Source organism: Carex rostrata, chromosome 7 (genome assembly GCF_964058835.1).
Source record: "Carex rostrata chromosome 7, lpCarRost1.2, whole genome shotgun sequence".
Taxonomy (NCBI): Eukaryota; Viridiplantae; Streptophyta; class Magnoliopsida; order Poales; family Cyperaceae; genus Carex; species Carex rostrata.
This window is the reverse complement of record NC_135924.1, coordinates 13479021-13498706: the sequence shown is the minus strand read 5'-3', so window position 1 is coordinate 13498706 and position 19686 is coordinate 13479021. Positions and strand designations below refer to the sequence as shown.

The window sequence follows — 19686 nt, the reverse complement described above, 5'->3', positions numbered from 1 at the left end:
ACTTAAATATCAAAATAAAATTGTTAGATATAATTATTATAATTTTCTCTATAAACATGTAAAGAACATGGCATTTTGATTTTCTTTGTATTAGTATCAAGAGCTTATCAAAAATAAACCGAAGTGGATAAATTATGAACGTTGATTATTTAACTTATTAATTCATATAAAATCATAATACAGTCAAATACAACTGCTTTATTTTGATATATAAATTTTAGACTTTTTGTGATTAGAAAATTTTAAAAATGTAAGCATAATGGAGGAACAATAAATGGAAAAGCATTTAAACCCTTCTCTTTTCAAATTAATTCAGTACAAAGTAAAAAGGATAAAAAAAAAAAGTTTATAAGTTAATTTTAATGCATTCATTTTCATCATTATTTTGATCGCTTAACTTTATACTAAATTAATTTAAAATTTTATAAATTTTATATGCAAATGTATCACTTTTGAGTCGGATAAAAATTTTGTGTTAAGCTCACCAAGAAACTTAGTAAGCTCAAGAACACCCTAACTCTACTTATAATAAATAATGAAGTAATTAATACATCTACACTTATCTTTAAAGGCCTCAATCACGGAATGTGATCTATGGCTCCACAAAAAGTTTGTAGCTCGTGAATCGATTCGAGTTTGATTCGACAAAAGTTCGCAATTAATTTGATTCGAAATTAGTTCATTCTAAAATAAATCAAACCAATTCGGTTCGAATCTTATTCAAATCAAACTCAAACTAGATATAATTCGTTCAAAATTGATTCACAAACTATTTAGGTTCGAATCTCAAATAATGCAACTAATGGATTCAACCATCAATCTAAAATAATGCAGGAACCGAACTTATATCAGAGCTCAAAATTGTTAATATAATGGTAACTTATAATATAAAAATGTTTCAGCAGCGTAACAAATTAACAATGGAATAAGTTCCATCTGACTAGATCCATGCCGTGATTTTCATCAATCCAACAACATAAAAAGATAAGGGAATCTTGAGCTGGCCGGCTTGGTCCATAATCCATCAGTGTGAATTTGTAAAAGGTAAAAGGAAAACGTATGAATTTTGTTCCGCGAGAAGAAAACTAATGCATTAATTACCAAGATAACTAGGGTTGCCAAAAAAATTTGTAGTTCGTAATTCGATTGACTTTGATTCGAAAAATTTGTAGTTCGTAATTAATTCAATTCGAAATTAATTCATTCTGAAACAAATCAAACCAGTTCGGTTCGAATCTTATTTAAACTCAAACTCAAACTTGAGTAAGTTCGATTCGGTTGGAACATTAAATTTCACTAGTGTTGGTTAAGAACATTAAATTTCAGGTACATTATATGATATTTATAATATTATAGTTTTTATAACAGGTAAATTTCTAGGCAAAATGGATATATATAGTATCTTGAGTAGAACTAGGATGTTCTTAAGTTTATCAAGTCCCTTGGTTAACTCAAGTCTAAAACCTGTCAAATTATATGCAAATGACGAATCCAAGCGTTGAAACCTACCTTACGAGTGACGTGTCTACATGTAAAAAAAAAAAAATTTGCATAGAGTTAATCGGTCAAAAAAGTTCAAAAAATGAATGCATTAAATTAATTTATTAACCTTCTAATTTTGACCGCTTGACTTTATATATACTAAATTAATTCGAATAATTAAAATTTCACATGTACACACATCACTCGTAAGATAGGCGAGTTTCAACATTTCAAATTCATCATTTAAAACCGATTTGACGAATTTTAGACTTAAATTTATCAAAAAACTTGATGAACTTAAGAACACCCTAGTTCTACTCTAGTATCTTATAATATTTGAGTAGCAAATGCAAAATTTCTCTCCTTCTCAGTGTATAAATTCAATCTTTGATGATTGTTCTGGAATGTTCTACTAACAAAAATAAAATAGTTCATAGGATTCCTTCCCCCCCCCCCTATTATATTCTATAATCTATTGATGAATTGAAACCCGAATTTTTTATTAATAGAAATAAAAAAATATATATATCAAAATTCGAGAGTACTGTTGAGTTTTTTCGAAAAATAGGTAGGATGGGTCGTGTTAACCCGTCCCGGTTACTCCCTCATTAATCAAATTCGCACAAAAAAAAACCCGGACGGGTTTACAGGACCCGTCCCGAACTTAAAAAAAAAAAAAAAAAAAATCGGACGGGTTTACAAGACCCGTCCCAAACTTAAAAAAAAGTTTATGGTTTACATGATGTAGATGGTAAAATAAAAGTTTATGGTTACCTTAGGTGACCTAGACAAGCTCCTACGAGGGTCTCTCCCAGCCCCTTTACCATCTGCATAAACATAAATTATTGATTTTCATAAATAGAAAAGTATTTTCTCTAACTCAAGATATTTACTTTGCATATTATTATTTTTTTTTTTAAGTTCGGGACGGGTCTTGTAAACCCGTCCGGTTTTTTTTTTTTTTTTTTTTTAAGTTCGGGATGGGTCCTGTAAATCCGTCCGGGTTTTTTTTTTTTTTTTTTTTTTTTTTTGCGCGAATTTGATTAAGGAGGGAGTAACCGGGACGGGTTAATTAGACCCGTCCGGTGGAACGGATTAACACAACCCATCCTATCTATTTTTCGAAAAAACTCAACAGTACTCTCGAATTTCGATATTTTTTTTATTTTATTTCTATTAATAAAAAAATTCGGGAATTGAAACACTGTCCTTGGATACCTCGTACAATGATTCCAATCATTAATAAAACATAATTTAAAAAAAATCTGTACTGTAGATTGGAGAATCAAAGCTTTTGGAGCTTGTTGAAATTTTATATCCTTTGCCAGTTTATTCTACAAATATTTTTTATATGTATTTTTTTATGATATTTTTTGTTCTAATAAGAAATACTTCTTAATTAAAACCAATAAAATTGATGAAATTGTTTTTATAATATACACAAAAATAGAGAACTACTTTTGTTGTGGGCCTCTGTTGCTTTTTTAGTTTAAATTGATAGTAAAATATCAGTAAAATTCATAAAGGCGAATAGAAGTTATAATAATAAAATTCATGAGAATTAGAGTAGAACTAGGGTGTTCTTAAGTTCACCGCTTCTTGGTGAACTCAAGTCTAAAACCTGTTAAATCAGCTTCAAATGATGAATCTGAACAGTTGAAACCCGCCTATCTTACGAGTGATACGTCTACATGTAAAAATTTTAAACATTCGAATTAATTTAGTATAAAGTCAAGCAGTCAAAAAACATTTGAATTAATTGACCAATTGACTTTATACTAAATTAATTTGAATGTTTAAAATTTTCACTTGTAGATGCATCACTCGTAAGGTAGGCAGGTTTCAACAGTTCAGATTCATCATTTGAAACCAATTTGACATATTTTAGATTTGAGTTCACCAAAAAGCTTGGTCAACTTAAGAACACCCAAGTTAATTATATCCATTTCTCACCTAAAAGTTAACGCATTAATAGAAATTAATAGTTGGATAATAATTATCCAGAATTGATATTAATTGTTTCAATATCATCATGAAAAAAAAAATACTTCCTCAAATTAAAATTGCAAAACGCTGCTCTAAAAATTAAAAATTAAAAATAAATAAAGAGGAGGACGTGGAGGTTTGACCTTTATAATATTTTCAACTGAACGAGCATCATTGAATTTTTTTTATATGGAGGGATAGGTGAAGACAAAAATGTATTTGCTCTACCGATCCTGTGAATCAATGGAGCCATTTTATGATTCCTTCATACAACTTAATCACAAAAAACAATAACAAATAGCTCCACGGATCGGTGGAGACAAAAATATTTTTGTCTCCACCGATCCACAGCTGTTTTTTATAAAAACAATTCAATAGTGCTTGTTGAGTTGAAAACATTAAATTAAGTTTAATTAAAAAAAATCCTGACTTTTGAGCAATCAAATAATTAAAAAGCTTAAAAAGAAAATGCAATTGCATGACTCCACTGTTTTATCCTGGTACAGTGACGCAGTAAAATTGCGTAGGATATATGTTTGCTCGTTGACACCCATAATTGCATCCTGGTTTTTTCTTTTTCATTTTTCTATGAAAGGTATTGGGTTTGTTGAGTGGCGACCTCGTGTGATGAGGTCAGCCACCAAAAGAATTGAGCAAAAGAGGAATCATTGTGGGGACACTTTTTGGTGATCCTTTGTGGCTGAGAATTTTACAGTACACCATTTTTGGATGAATGTTAGCAACACATTTTGGACAGGATCCAAAGCTCTTTTTTGGAGAGATCTTTAGTGATGGCTGTATTTCAATTGATTTTTGGAACTTTTCAATCACTATTATTTCAATTATTTCCAACTCTTTGTATTTTTTTTTTTATCAATGTAAATTATAATCAATTTATTTGATGCATGTGAGTTGATATAATGCATGTATAACTTGTAGGGCTGTAAATGAGCCGAGTTTGAGCGAGTTACTTCTAACTCGAACTCAGCTCATTTAATAAACGATCGAGCCAACTCGAGTTGAAATGATAATAACGAGTTGTAGAGCCAACTCGAACTCAGCTCCTTATCAACTCGAGTTGGCTCACAACTCGTTTAACAAGTGATAGTATTACAACACAAGTTCAAATTAACTCAGCTCGTTATCAACTCGAGTTGGCCCACAACTCGTTTAACCAGTAATAGTATTGCAACACAAGTTCAAATATATCTTGCACGAATCTCAAAGCATAAATAACAATCTAAAGATTCAGGCTTGATTATTTTGGGATTTATTATGACCAATAATACTATGTAACTTTATGTAACTCGAGTTATAAATGAGCGAGTTGGGGCCAACTCGAACTCAGCTCATTTATTAAACGAGTTGGCCAACTCGAGTTGTAAATGAGCTGAGTTAAACAAGCTGTAAATGAGCGAGTTATGAGTTTTAACTTTTTTGCCCAGTCCTAATAACTTGAGAATAGTTTATTCTTTTTATAATGAAGATGTCATATAAAAATATTTAAATTTGTATAATGTATAAAAAATTTAGTAAATTTTATTAATTATATTCAATAAATAATTGTCTTTTACTATACAAAAAAAATTGGGAATAATTCAGAGAGGTGGTGAAAAAGGATAATGCTAATATAATATGGATGCTATTCTCAGGCACTATTTTTTTCATATTTTTTTATATTTAAAATTAAATTAAATTAAAATGCTTGATTCTCATCTTTATCACAGAAAAAATACAAATATTTTTTAAAAATAATTATAATGATTTAATAGTAAAAAGATTCGTGAAATTGTACGTTTGCATCACCTTTTCAAATGAATAGATGTATTAAATAGATTTCTGAATTCTCACAAACTTAATGATTTTAAAGATAAAAATCAAATTACACCTGTATTAATATTATTCACAGAACTTGATTACTTTATTAAAATTTCGTAATTTTAATATATTTTTGTGCGTTATAACAAACTGAATTATTTTTCAGTTATTCTCATATTATATATTTGAATTACAAATTCTAGATCTGGTCAAATTATTTTTTGAATTATAAATTTATCTCATGTAATACCACAAGAGATAAAATACTTCCAGCTGAATCAATATATTTTCGGAACCTTATTTAAAATATAAAAAATCCCCTTGAAAATTTGGTACAAACTTGAGTTGAACAGTCCGAATTTGATAAGAATTAGGTTGTGCTCCAATTAGAGGTACGCGGAGAGAGGAAGGAAGAAATATTGTGCAGAGGAGAGTCTCATCTCAGACCGCAGCTGTCCAGTAATTTATCCTGCTTCAGAAGAGGTGAACGACAGAAAACGTGGAGGTGAAGGTTTACTGTTCGAAAGGTAAAACGGAGTCGCAAGGTGTTGATTTTTGAGAAATTTATCACCATCAAATCGGAATGTAAAAACACTGTTCTGAGGTAAGACTACTTCCAATCTGTTCCTTCCCTTTTCTTTAATGAAAAATTTACCTCTCAGTTCTTTACTCTTAATGAGGAATTTACCCTTCGAATCTGGGAAAAGTATCATCTGCGGAGTTTTTCCGTGCGGTGCTGTGCGGCGCTTTTGATCTGATCCATTCATTTCGAATCGGACGGACCAGATCAGATCTTGCCTGAATTTAAAAAAAAAACTCAAAATTTGGTGAACCCTTAATCCAGTCCGTCCGATCCGAAACGAACGGACCAGATTAAAAGCGCCGCACAGCACCGCACGGAAAAACTCCGCAGAGGATAGCGTTTCTCGAATCTGGAGCACAGCCTGAGATACCTACCTTACCTCATTGGAATTGCCTTTGAGCAACTCAAAGGTCACATGAAGTTTCACTCAAAGAGTCCTATTTATCGGAGCCATTGAAAGTGCAAGCATTTTACAAGTACAGTATTTAGTAGTAGTGACTAGCGCCAAAAGGGGTGAAAGTGAAAGCCACGCTAAGGAAATTAAAGGAGCACTTTCTCAAAACAAATGGAAGGAAACATCTCCACGAAAAGTAAAATGTGTGAAAAAAATCTCATATCCTATTCTTATACTAGACCACTAGGAGTTGAAATTCCCCTAATCACTCAGGAGACATATAGATTTACTTTCAAAGGATTGGAATAAAATTTGTTCTGCTCAAAAGTTCACCAGATGTTTTCTTTTCTTTTTTTCTTTTTTGCTAATGACAGGGTAAACCCACAAAAATTGGAGTGCATATCCTCTGAGATATCTCAGTGCGTGCGTTGCCTATTCGAGAATCTGTATCACCTCAGGCACCTGATGAGGTGCAAGTTAGAAATCCAAACCATTCTTTAACATGGCACGGATCTCAAAGCATACTCCCTTCGGTCTCAATGGACACCGGATTGAATTTGATCCGGTTGAGATTAATCTGGGCTGTTCATTTTGTTAAATTTTAACTCAGGTATCTAAGGGGACACGAGCTCCTATTCGGTGGATAGTGCCAGTATTATTTATGCTTTGAGATTCGTGCAAAACGTATTTGAATAGTTGATATTTTATAGAAAAACATGCACACACTGAGATATCTTAGAGGATGCCAATTCCAATAACTGAAGTTCGAATCCTCTCCATTACCTCATGGTTTTAGTTTGAATCTGAACCGTTCGATTAGAATTCGGATCTGCCAAACTCCGTAATGCACAAAACTCTTTAAGATTCATGTCAGTACTAGAGGTGCTATCGGGTCGGGTCGGGTCCGGGTACTATTATATTTGGACCCGGACCCTAAAAGTGTTCGAGTCCAAATTTCGATCCATATACTTATTTGTTTCAAATCGGGTCGGGTCCGGATCCGGATACCTATCTACCCGTAGATATTTCGGGTCCAGTCTTTCGGTTCCGGGTAGATAGATACCCGTAACTTGTTTGTGGATTATCGGGTCCGGTTCGGATACGGGGCGGTTCCGGATCCAGAGCGGGTATAGGTCACAACTCCAAAGTATTCGAGAAATTATTTACATTTAAATATAATTATAATTTCTTAAACATCTCATATAATAAATCATTACAATATAAATTAAAAACTACTGCAAAATAAAAATTATACCATTAATCATGTTTATAAATAATAAAATATATCATGCTACATAGCAAAATAAAAATAATAACTCTAAATTATTAGTTGGTTGTTGGTTGTTTGGAGTACTCATGGTGTAACAAAAAATATTGAATTCAGTTTTTTGTTAATAGCTTTTGAATTCAGGAGAATGGAAGAGATATAATTTTTAGAAAGTAAAATATTAGAGATGATGATTTTTTTTTCTATAATTCAAAAAAAATATATGAATTGAATGTAATAGAAGAAAAAAAGGTATAAAATAAGCTGGTTATGGAAGAATAAATTTGACAATCATGTGTCATGTGTCAAGTGTCACATGTGTATAATATAGAACAAAAATTAAAGGGCGTAATTAAAGGGCTAGTTAAGGATGTAATTAAAGGGTAGTGTAAAACAGTAGCATAAATTTGGTTAAGTTTTATCAAATTATAGCTCAGCTGAAATATATTATCTAACACAAAAACTTGATGCAGAGTTATTAATATATATTTTATCGGGTATTTATACGGGTATCGGTTTGGGTCCAGTTATGGGTCGGATAATTAAATGATACCCATATCCTACCCATTACAGTATCGGTTCCTGTTCGGATCCAGATCGGATATTAAATTATTAATTTTGTATCCATACCCATAATTTAATTGGTTATATTTTTTAAACCATACCCTATCCAAATTAATTGGATCCGGATAATCGGGTAAAAGTAGCACCTCTAGTCAGTACCTTACATATTGAATTCCAAAAACTTTTAAATAACCAAAAGGACTACATATTGGATTTTTTTTTTTGAATGATATATTGGGATTTTCTTTTGCAGGAAGGGGGTATATGACAGAAATCGGATTAAATTTGACCGTTTGATCCATATTGAGATTTACATGAAAAATTAAAATTATAAATCTTCTCATGAATCTAAATTGTACACACGAATCTCAACATATTGAACAGCTCGGATTGGATATCATACCAAATTTGATCTGATGTCCATCGAATCCCTTTGCTTCCTATTATTTGTTTGCATATAACAATCATGGGGCTATTCATCAGTCATACCTAATAATACCATTAAAAAAATTTAGATCATTATATAATTTTTTTTAACCAGTTGCAACTTTATTTTCCCTTTTTTCCACACTGTAATAATGGAAAAGATATTTCCTTCGTAATACTATCCTAACCCTCAAAACATCAGATAAATTGCTCAAAACCATTTTTTAATCAGAGAAAGAAAAACCATATTATTCACACCACTGATCAAAGCTGCTTCTCTTTCCTTTTCATGCTACTGTAACCATCAACCATGACAACATATAGATGGCATAGCCATGGATGCTGATTCTTCCTAATCAGATCATTTCATTTCATTTCAATGTGCATGTGATTTAGAAAGATGAATAAAATTATTATTATTTTATACATGGAATAAATATTAAGCGATAACTTGTTAATTTGTGGTTGGGATTTCTGACAATGAAAAGGACAGGGAAAACAAGGTTTTTGGTTCCACAGTAAAATAAAAATTTCCATTAAGTTTATCTTGTTTTGATCTTATTTGTTTAACCTTGATTTTATAATGACGTAATAACTAATCTACTAGTTTAATTTCTAATTTGATTTTCATGATTGAATAATTTTCTGAGTTCTATTAATAACCTCTTGTTCTATCATCATTTTTATCGTCTCTTTGTAATCTAATTTCTAACGATTTAGGGTCTGTTTCAGAACAGAGGGGGAAAACCCTCATTAAATGAAAGGCAGGGAACAGCGATGGGGGTGGCCAACCCTCCGCACAATAAATTTACACTCCAAATCGGATGGTACAGATCTCGCCAAAACAAAGCTTAGCGCATTCCTCTCTTCTCCTCCACACAGTAGCACATACCCTCCGTTTCCTCTTCAATTCTCTCCTTCTGGAGCATGTGCGGATCCTCAGTCAGATACAATCTGGCGATGTCGTAACCTCCGCATAGTGTTTTCCTGTTCCCTTTCTTCCGCGTACCCTCTTCTAGAACTTAGCCTTATAAGAGTTTGATCGAGAAAAGAGAATCTTATAGTACCTTTTCGTTTTTTTTTTTTATTGTTAACAATTGTATTGATAAAATATGAAAATGTATTTACAACAGACGAAATTTAGTCCTCATCCTAGCACTATACAAAGGTATCCCTCTTGATACCTAACAACGTACAAGCAAAATTAAATTAGCTAGCAAAAATCGCATATATAGTACCTTTTGGTTACCAGTAGTAATACTGCTACCGTGCTACGGGGTACCACTAAAGAGAATTTGAGATTATAGTAAAAAGTAAATTACATTGAAAATAGTAGTTTCCAAGAAAGATCAGTTTTAATTATAGTTACTTAATTATTGATCTATATGCCTAAATCTTCAAATTCAAACATTTTTTTCCTCTGTACACTAATGATGTGCTCCACAGAGGGATAGAAGATTTTCATTAAAGGGAAGGAAGAGGAAAGCTCGAAAACGACGGGATGTCCACATCGTTTACTTGCTCCATAAGAGGAGAAATGGAGAGGGAGCGGAGGGAACGAGATACTATTCGGAGGGGAGAAGAGAGGTGCAGCATGTATTTTTGAAGAAATATGTCATCCCCGATTCAGGGTGTAGGATTTGTTAGCTTTTGAGAGCTCTCGACTTATCTATTTGACTAGATTTGCAAAACATATATAATTGCATTTTACAGTTTTCCTTTTGAGTATATGTGCAGGTTCATGATAAGTGAAGGACTAGTAATTACACATCAAGGATGAATTAATACACTGCAATATAATATCATGGATGTGGTAATTAAGGCACAAGACACTGGATAACAAAAGCATTAACTCAAGATTAATGATAACGTATATGTAAGATTGGTAAAATAAGCTTGAGATTGACCTAAGTGAGGCCTACCGTTGTCACGGTCCAGTGACCGTGATAACAGAATAAATAAATCATGTACAAATCCTGTGACACATAAAATAATTTTAGCGTCACCGAACACTAATCTTTCCAGAGGATTTCCGTGGTGGGAACCATTCTATCGTTATCAACAGTGACCACCGTTACACTCCAAACCACTCCGATTGACCTACCGTTGTGACGATCCCCTGTACCGTTACAACAGTCAGCACCACTTATTTCATTTTTATCAACTCTCTATAAATAGAAACTATACCAAGATTTGGAGTATCAATTTAGCCACCTCCAACTTCAATTTTTCGTATTTACATATCTAAAGAAAGCCGTTGTTGCTTGTGCACTCCAACTTCAATATATACAATCAATCTCAAGCTTATTCAATCAATAAATCAACTTCTAGAGTGATCCTGCATGATCGAATCATTTACTACTTCGAGCTTTATACTCATCTTGAAATCCTTGCGACTCGGATTGTCTTGTTAGGGTCGTGTGACTTCCCAGAAGAATTATAAAGGCTCACCAGTTCCACCTTGTACTCCTTTCTAATTGGGTGAAGAAAAGTGCGCCATCTAGAAGGTCGCGAGCCCTGGAGACGTAGGCGTTAGTGCCGAACTCCGTAAACAACTCTTGTGTCAAGTGTATCTAAACTCTACTATTTACTTTACATTTAGTTTATGACAAAGTTATTCTAGTTTTCGCCAAGAATAACTTATAGACACACTAGAATATTATTACTTAGACCAAAAATATAAAAATGCCTATTCACCCCCCCCCCCCCCCCCTCTAGGTACCTTTGGGACCAACAGGATTTACTGTTCGGAGGGGAAAGCCCTCGTTTCTCTTCCTCTCCATCCCTTCCTCTTCCTCTACAGACGGTGGTTCTAGAGCATACCCTAAAGAAAAAGAGAGAGAGAACACTGGCACAAGACAACATTGGTTGTATATAGCCCGAAACAGCTTCCATTTTTCCTTTGTATATTAATAAAATTGTGGAGTTGTGGTCATACAAGACGGGACTGCATTAGAAATAATGATATACGTGACAGACTTAGAGTAGCACCGATCAAAGAGAAGATCATCCAACATCGTTTGAGATGGTTTGAACATCTCCAACGGAGACCGCTTGAAGCACCGGTGCATACTGGAATTATAAGGCGTATCATAAACGAAAGAAGAGGTAGAGGTCAACCACGATTGACATGGGACGAAGTAGTAAAAAGGGACTTGAAGGAGTAGAATGTATTTAAGGAGTGGGCCTCGGATAGGAGTGCGCGGAAGCTAGCAATTCACGTATCAGAACCATGACCTAGTAGTAGTTAGGGATTATTTAGGGATAGTATTGTAGGTCTTAGATCATAAGATTAAGAATTTGGAATCAAGAATGTAAACTTAGGATTTTGACCACTACGATTAATAGGTTAGGTAAAATATAGTTAATATTAGTATTAGTATTATTACTATCACTATTACTTTCACTTTTATTTTATTATTTTTATTTTTATTACTACGTTATTACTACTTATCTTTATTTTATGATTGTGATTGGATTTCATTTCTAGCCTATCCCGACTTGTTTGGAACTAAAGACTTGGTTGTTGTTGTTGTTGTTATTATATTAATAAAATTGTGATTCTAGTACAAACACCATAAAAAAAAATCACAAATTATTGGAAAATTGGCATCTAGCTAACACAAACATGAATAAGTAACATAGATATTTAAATTTGCATCGATCTCGTGTATTGAAATTACAACACATTTATAATTAAAACAGTTATATTCAATTGAAAACAGAGGGATTAGTGGTGGCACTGCTAACTTGGACTTCAAGCACCTCCAGCTTGCGCTCTAGGACATCGAGCTTCTCATTTAAGGACGCTAATTTGCTCTTGGTCGTTGCCTCTACATAATACAAATTTTTTAAGAAATTATCAGGAGAAAATTAAAGGATATCAGTACTAAGCACAAGAAGTTGCATCTCTATCAAAAGAATAACAGTATGACACTACCAATTAGTTTCTGTAACACCAGATCTAACATATCTTGAGAATCATAGAAAGGAATGGAATGAGATACTAGAAAAGCAGAGAGGATTTAACGGATAATCTTAAAAAAATTCGTGAAAAGCAATGACAAGATTATATTTATCTTGAAAAGCAATGGCATGATTATCTTAGAAAATAACAAGATTCAGATAAAGATGAACTAGACTCATATATAGATAAAGATTAAAAAAATTATAGATAAAAATTCTAAATATTTTTCTAGATAAAATTTTATCTAAATAGATCAGAATGCAAAAAAAAAAATTATAAAATTATTATATTCTGGAATTTGGTGTCACAGCCTTAACTAAAGCTATTTCGCTAATAGAGCCCCCAAGGAGCAAAAGAGATCCAGCTGGTACCAGACCAAAACAACTCAAGATGCTAAAAACCGATTAGTAATATCTGGATTGTTATCTTGACTCTCACAAGGGAATTCCAACTCAGATTTTAATGCACTGGACAAAGTTTTACCAGTATAAGTTCAATTCCAGTGAATCCCACCCAGTATAATCTGAATTCATATCACCTAAGGTAATAGAATATTTCTGTTTAGATCAGAATCTGCACGGATATTAACTCATGCATTCCACCTCAGGCCATATTGGCCTGGATTCTGATCAGACGGTCCGGATCTAAACAAAAATATTATGTTACCTCCAAGGATATGACTTGTACAATCTCAGTTTGCTATTTTAGATTTCCAGTTTATCCTAATTAAGGAAAACTAGGAGCTTACTCGATGCTCAATTCAGATGATACATGATCTATTTTAGATTGCAGTTATCAGGATTTGATCCCTCTGCATTTGGCAACATAAGATCAGATTGATATCAGAAAACAACTCCAAATTTGAATCCTAGACTCCTTGCAACATCTTTAACATCAAATTGGAAATGAGATTGTAATTTAACTGAGGAAATGCAAGTAATAATAACCTATCATAATTTCTAGTTCCGACCATTGCAATCCTATGGAGAATCACAGATCTATTCGGATTTCAATCCTAACAAGGATCGAAAAATTACCATTCCAATCCAATGCAGTGAAGGTTGATTGCTAAACTCACGAGTCACAACTAGATCTATTGAGACAAACATAGTGGAAGGAAAGAAGGAAGGAAGGAAGGAATGGAGGTTAGCGGAGGCGTACCGAACTGGAGAAGGAATTCGAAGAGGCGGCGAACATTGAGAGAGATGTTGGAGATGAACTCGCGGTTCTCCCAATCGGCTTGTACGGCGATCCCCACGTTTACTGGATTCGAGATTCCTCCTGCTCTCGCCATTTCCCTTTCTCTTCTTCCTTTCCCTTTCCCTTTCCCTTTCCCTTTCCTCGACTAACCCCGACTTCTCAAAACCTCAGTAGCCAGACTTGACAAATCTCAACCGTTCATCTGCGTCAAGATGGATTAAGCACGAATCTTGAGTACGGACATAAGGTCTGGTAACCTACTTGAGAGTATGGGGTCCACTTCGAGTTGGATTGTGGACATGAAGGCCGTCCGATTGTAAAGGGAGTCCATTCGGCTCAGGCCTAAAACATAAGGTCTTTAATATTAGTGCGGATTTAATTCGCACGAATCTTAAAGCTGATCGGACGGTCCATATGTATTTTGAGTTGATGCAGAGGATACGAATTCTAGACTGTGAGGGGGGAGAAAAGGGTAAAATAACTTTTCAAAAAAGGGAAGAAAAAGAAAAATAGATAAAAGTGGAAAAAATAAATGAAAAAGTAGAACTCAATTCATCTAACTATTTAATATTTATTTTTAAATGTACAATTTTATGTGAAGGACACTATTTTTGTCATTAAATTAAAATTTGATTCTTATTTTGACAAAATGAACTGAGATTCTGTGCTCAAAATTAATTCCTCTCTTCCATTGAAAATTCACAAGTATCAGTTTGGTACTTAAACCTAAATCTAGTTAGCAAATATACAATTAGTAGGATCATATTTCTAGTAGAACGCACTTATTTGTTATTGAAATATGATTCATTTCTGTTTCCAAATAGATCATATTACTGGACTAGCAACAATTAGGGATGATTTTCTTTTTGTACACCCCAACTTGAATGAGAACTGAATGAATTCCGTAATTTTTAAAAATATCATTTTATTAAAATTAATAAACCAAAACGTCAAATTGGACTGGAATTGTTAAATTTCGCATGGCCGCTGCGAGGGGAAGCGGCCAGCTAGAACCGGGCCGCTGCGAGGGGAAGCGGGCGCTTATTTGGGCCGCTTTGGGGCAGCGGCCACACTGATTTCGCTGGGCCCAGAAGCGGCCCAAATAAGCGCCCGCTTCCTCTTGCAGCGGCCCGGTTCCAGTTGCCCGCTTCCCTTGGTAGCGGCCATGCGAATTATATAAATTCCGACCCAAATTAGTGTTTTGGTTTATCAATTTTAATAAAATGATATTTTTTAAAATTTCGGGAATGAATCATTTATGGTCTCTTATTGCGAATTTAAGTAGAAGGAATGAGCATCAATTTACTCATATTTTTTATTTATTTATTTTATATTTATGTATGATTTTTTATATAATTTAAAGTAAAATGTCATGATACTGTAAAATTGATCTTTATTTTTTACAAGAAAAAATTATATAATTGATCTTCATAGTTTAAAAGTCTGTCTTCATCCCTACCTATTGCATAAAATGGCTATGACACTTAGAGAAGAAATTAATCATGCCGTTACCAATCATGTCACGTCACGACACGTGTGTTGATCACGTAATGTGACTCGCATGTTGTGTGACGTGACTGTCCTCCACCATCTTAGTCACGTCACGTCACACAAATTGACCTAATTACATCACGTTACCAATTATTTCAACATTATTTCTTAATTATAATTTATTTTGTAATATTTTTTTATTTTTTGGTATATTTTGTTATTATTGTTTTTGAACTAACTTAAAACTTGAAAACAATAAATAAACATGATCAGTCACGTCATGTAGTGTGACCACACGTGACTTGACTATCCTCCGCTATTTTAGTCATACCACGTTAAAATTTTTTTTTATCACATACTGTGACATGACATGACTAAGTCAATCAAACTGATTTTTTTTTTTTTTTGAGTAAACAACTGATTTTTAAGTTGACCTAAAATTTAAAAAATGGTCGGTCTAACTTGAAAGAATAATCTATAATTTTAATTTCTGTTGGCAAATAAATATTTAATTTTCTACATGTTTCACCTGTAATAATCTGATTAATTTTTGTTTATTTCCACGTCTTACGTTAAATAAAAGTTCAGAAATTTTTCGTTACAAAATCTGTCATTTAAAACCTAATAAAAACATCGAATCAATCAAACTCTAGTGAGAAATAAAATCAGAGCTCAACTTAATTGATCTTAACTCCAATTTAATTTGATTGAAATGAAATCAATAAAACTTGAGTGGGAAATTAGTCGAGTTATCAAATTCAGACTAATTCAAGTTTGAATCGAATTCGAGCTCTTGATATGAGCTTAATTTATTAATTGAAAATTGTGTTTGCTTTTGTATTCTCTTATAAAAAATTGAAGTATTAGAAGTCACAATTGCCCCTTTTTTTATTAATTTATCTTTCACTAATATAGACTGCCTACCGTACATCTTGTGCATTGCGTTTTGGTCCGTTGGATTTGCTTCAAAATTCGTGCAGATCAGATTGATCTCATTTCAAAAATTTCGCTGGATTGAAGTAATGGAGATGACCATTTAACTGGATGTGTCCAGTTTAATAAAATCTCTCTGTGACTCTATCTCACGCGAATTCGCATTCTCTGAGATATCTCATATTTTGCATGACTTTTTGGAAAATCTCAACCGTTTCAATACGTTCTGAGCGAATCTCAAAGCTCAAATAATAGTGGTCCCCTATGTCACCCCCGAATAGGAACCGGACACGTCGGTGACGCAAAAAATGAGATATCTCAGAGGATACGAACTCATCTCACGCGACCCCTTTCCTCTCTCTATCTCATTCTCACGCGAATCCCATGGCAGCGAAACCCTAAACCCCTCTTCTCGGCGACCCCTTCCCTCTCGTCACCAGACCTAACCTAAACAGCCCTCCTGATTCTCTTCTCTCACGTGACCCATCTCCATCTCCAGCGACTCCATCGACATCACCACCTTGTTTCAGGTAACTAAGACCAAATTTAAACTTATACAAGAGGATTTTTGGACTAAAACTTTTATGGAGTATTTTACTGAAACCAAATTCTTCTCATTTTTGGACTAAAACAAAGAATTACCTGTACTTCGCAAGAAATCGCAGTACAAAGTCTTAGTTACCTGAAACAAGGTGGCGCTGTCGATTTCTTGCAAAGCATCTGTAATTTTCCCTTTCTTCCCCATTGATTTTGCTCAGATCTATCAGTCGAGACTTGATTCTTGAGTGAAACAGCGAACCACCGATTGTTGTTAAAAAAATTTTAATTCAAGCAGTGAATCAGTGAAAAAAGAGAGGAATAAGTCATGGTTACTAGTTTGTACACTTGTGAATAGGATTATAGGTGTATAGATCTGTTGGTTGTTTAATTAGATCAGCTGTTGGATTGTATCGATCTGTGACTTGCTGTGTAGATTTCTTAAAAAATATTGTCTTTTCAAGAAGCCTGTCTATATTATATGTGTCCTCTATGGTATTTCAATTTTGATTCTCTGAATGTTGAAATATAGAACTTGTTTACCTCAAAGCCTGATATAGATAATAAATTGTGGAATGATTGTGCCTGGAAAATAAACTGTGACCATACTTAGAGCACATACACTCTTTAATTGCATTTTTTTTTGTTTCAGATAGAGAGAGACCAAAGGAGCAAAATCAGTACACTAATCTGAGTTGGAAGAGGAATATTATTGCTATTGAAAAATGCAGGTTAGTATTTTCTTTGTTTTCTCAGAATCTTTATTATTCAACTCTATCCAGTTTTGATTAATTATCTCCAAAATTTTGCTAATCAATCTGACAGAATCTCGATTAATTTTGTATGCGAATTTTGTACTAAACTCCAGATATAGATAATGTGCTAATTGTTTCTGATTACCCAATTGACAGAATCTTAATTAATTTGTATACAAGTTATACCATAGAAATTCTCTTTCCTTCGTTGTTTTACCCTGTTGATGTGGATTGTTACTAATCAGTATGGTTTTGTATATATTTGTGTTGATTTGTGGGATTCTGAACTTGCAGTCTTGTGACTGTTTTTCTTATATTCATCAGGAAGGTGATAGTAAATACTTGGTATAATTAAGAACAGTAAGAGTGGTATTTAAGGAAGTACTGTTCAGCTTATTATTATTTTTCTAGTTGTTTTATGCAGTGTATTGTTTTTCATTGAATTGATTTTGCACAAGTCTGTAAATATTCAATCTTTGGCATAGATACTATGAAAACTCTGGTACTGGCCAAATCAGCGAATCCAAACTAGAAATTCCCAAATATACCAGGTCCATTACCGGTCGTTTTACCTTTTATGCCTATTTTGTCCAGTACCAGTCCTTTTGCCTGTTTAGTCTGATTGTATCTCGTGTTCACTTGTAAACTGTCTAGGCCAGCGACAGGTTTAACATAAACTCACAGCTTGAGCATCTCCAAGCCAAATATGTCGGGACTGGCCATGCTGACCAGGGTCGATTGTAAGCATCCTTTCCTTCATCTACTTCTAAATTTTCAATTTCTTACAGCATTTACTAGGGTTTCTTTCCTTTTTCTTTTTCTTTCTTTCTGCGAACAGCCCAATATTTATTCTTACTTGCCCTCAGAACCCAAGTTCTTTTAATGTTTGGATATCCAAAGACACTTCAAGATAATTGTAGCAAAACCCCAGCAGTTACATTACTGTGATGATAAACTGTATATTTTTTTATGGATTTTGACAACTTTACCCCCCCCAATCTCTAGCGAGCTCTAAGCCCAAATTGAAGTAGAATAAAATAAAGCAATTTTGATAAAGTTTCTGTGAACTAATTATGGATTAGGCTAAATAAATAGCAAGAAAAAAAAACCAGAGTTATTGCATGTCATTTGCAAACATGTGACACACTTGCTGTTCTTGCCAGCACAGTAAATATTGGGTATAATTTCTTAATTTGCACAACAACACCTCTTTTTTTAACAAAAATAAATGGCATTACTCACTTATATGCAGTGAATGGGCGGTTAACATTAACCGGGATTGCTATGCATCGTACATAGGTCATCATCCAATGCTGGCTTATTTTGCTATTGCTGAAAATGAATCCATTGGAAGAGAACGGTACAACTATATGCAGGTATGCTTCTCTCAGCCATTTTTCTCATTTCTTTTGTGTTTGGTAGGTACCCAACAGTTCATTTAATTTGCGATTGACACAAATTATTTGTTCTATTGCTACTAATTTTCTGAGTTTGTTCCTGGTGGCCTTCTAGTTTTGTGAACATTTGTGTTTATTCTTCTGAGTTTGCCTATGACAGCTTGTGGGATTCGGTTCTTTTGATCATAACATTGTAGAGTTATTTTTACGAGGACAATTGAACTAAGGTATCTATTAAAGTGGTTAGAAAGTATAGTCGATTGAGAGTAGGGAAATAAGAAAATGGACCGAATATTACGTGATGCGCATTTTTAATATATTTGCTTTTTATGTGTCATTTTTTATGAATTGCAGAAAATGCTACTCCCCTGCGGGCCCCCTCCGGAGAGAGATGAAGATTGAAGTTTCCTTGTAATAATCCTTCAGCAGCAGCATCTGTGAACTGTGCTCACAGGAGCAAAATCAGTATCAGTGAATGTATTATGTTAAAAATTGTATTTTGTTGCTTTTTTTCTCTTTTCTTTTTAGTGGAATTTCATGCTTCCTTAGCTTTCTGTTTTCGTTTAATACTGGGGTCATGTACACAGACTTGAATGTTTTTTGCTTACCGTATGGGCGTTTCAAAATTACATGAAAAAAAATGTCACGGTGATTTGTGCTCAAGTGCTAGAGAGATTTCAAAAAGAGTGAGGCTATGGTACTATGCATAGCGTATGTTGGTCCGTGCTATGGATTCAAATTTAGGATTTGGAAATTCTATCTGTCGATTCAAACTGTTTAACATGGTCTAAACTAAATTTTACATTTTTTTTACATGGGTAGAAAATTACTTGATCTGAATTTTGGACCCTCTAAAAACAGTGATTTCTATCCATCTAAAAAGAGG

At 33.6% G+C, this 19686-nt stretch overlaps 2 protein-coding genes across 2 annotated transcripts; one reads left to right on the top strand and one right to left on the bottom strand.

The window, feature by feature from the left end:
• Positions 1 to 12084: 12084 nt before the first annotated feature.
• Positions 12085 to 13839, bottom strand: BRK1 (BRICK1). Its single transcript, XM_078305988.1, has 2 exons — positions 13649 to 13839; positions 12085 to 12353 (listed from the first exon to the last, which is right to left on the bottom strand). The coding sequence occupies exons 1-2, from the start codon at positions 13779 to 13781 to the stop codon at positions 12232 to 12234; spliced, it is 255 nt and encodes an 84-aa protein (XP_078162114.1). The 5' UTR covers positions 13782 to 13839; the 3' UTR covers positions 12085 to 12231.
• A 2636-nt stretch (positions 13840 to 16475) lies between these two features.
• Positions 16476 to 19343, top strand: LOC144557397 (uncharacterized protein At4g14342). Its single transcript, XM_078305966.1, has 5 exons — positions 16476 to 16641; positions 17301 to 17379; positions 18058 to 18143; positions 18656 to 18779; positions 19155 to 19343. The coding sequence occupies exons 2-5, from the start codon at positions 17374 to 17376 to the stop codon at positions 19200 to 19202; spliced, it is 264 nt and encodes an 87-aa protein (XP_078162092.1). The 5' UTR covers positions 16476 to 16641; positions 17301 to 17373; the 3' UTR covers positions 19203 to 19343.
• The last annotated feature ends 343 nt before the right edge of the window (positions 19344 to 19686 follow it).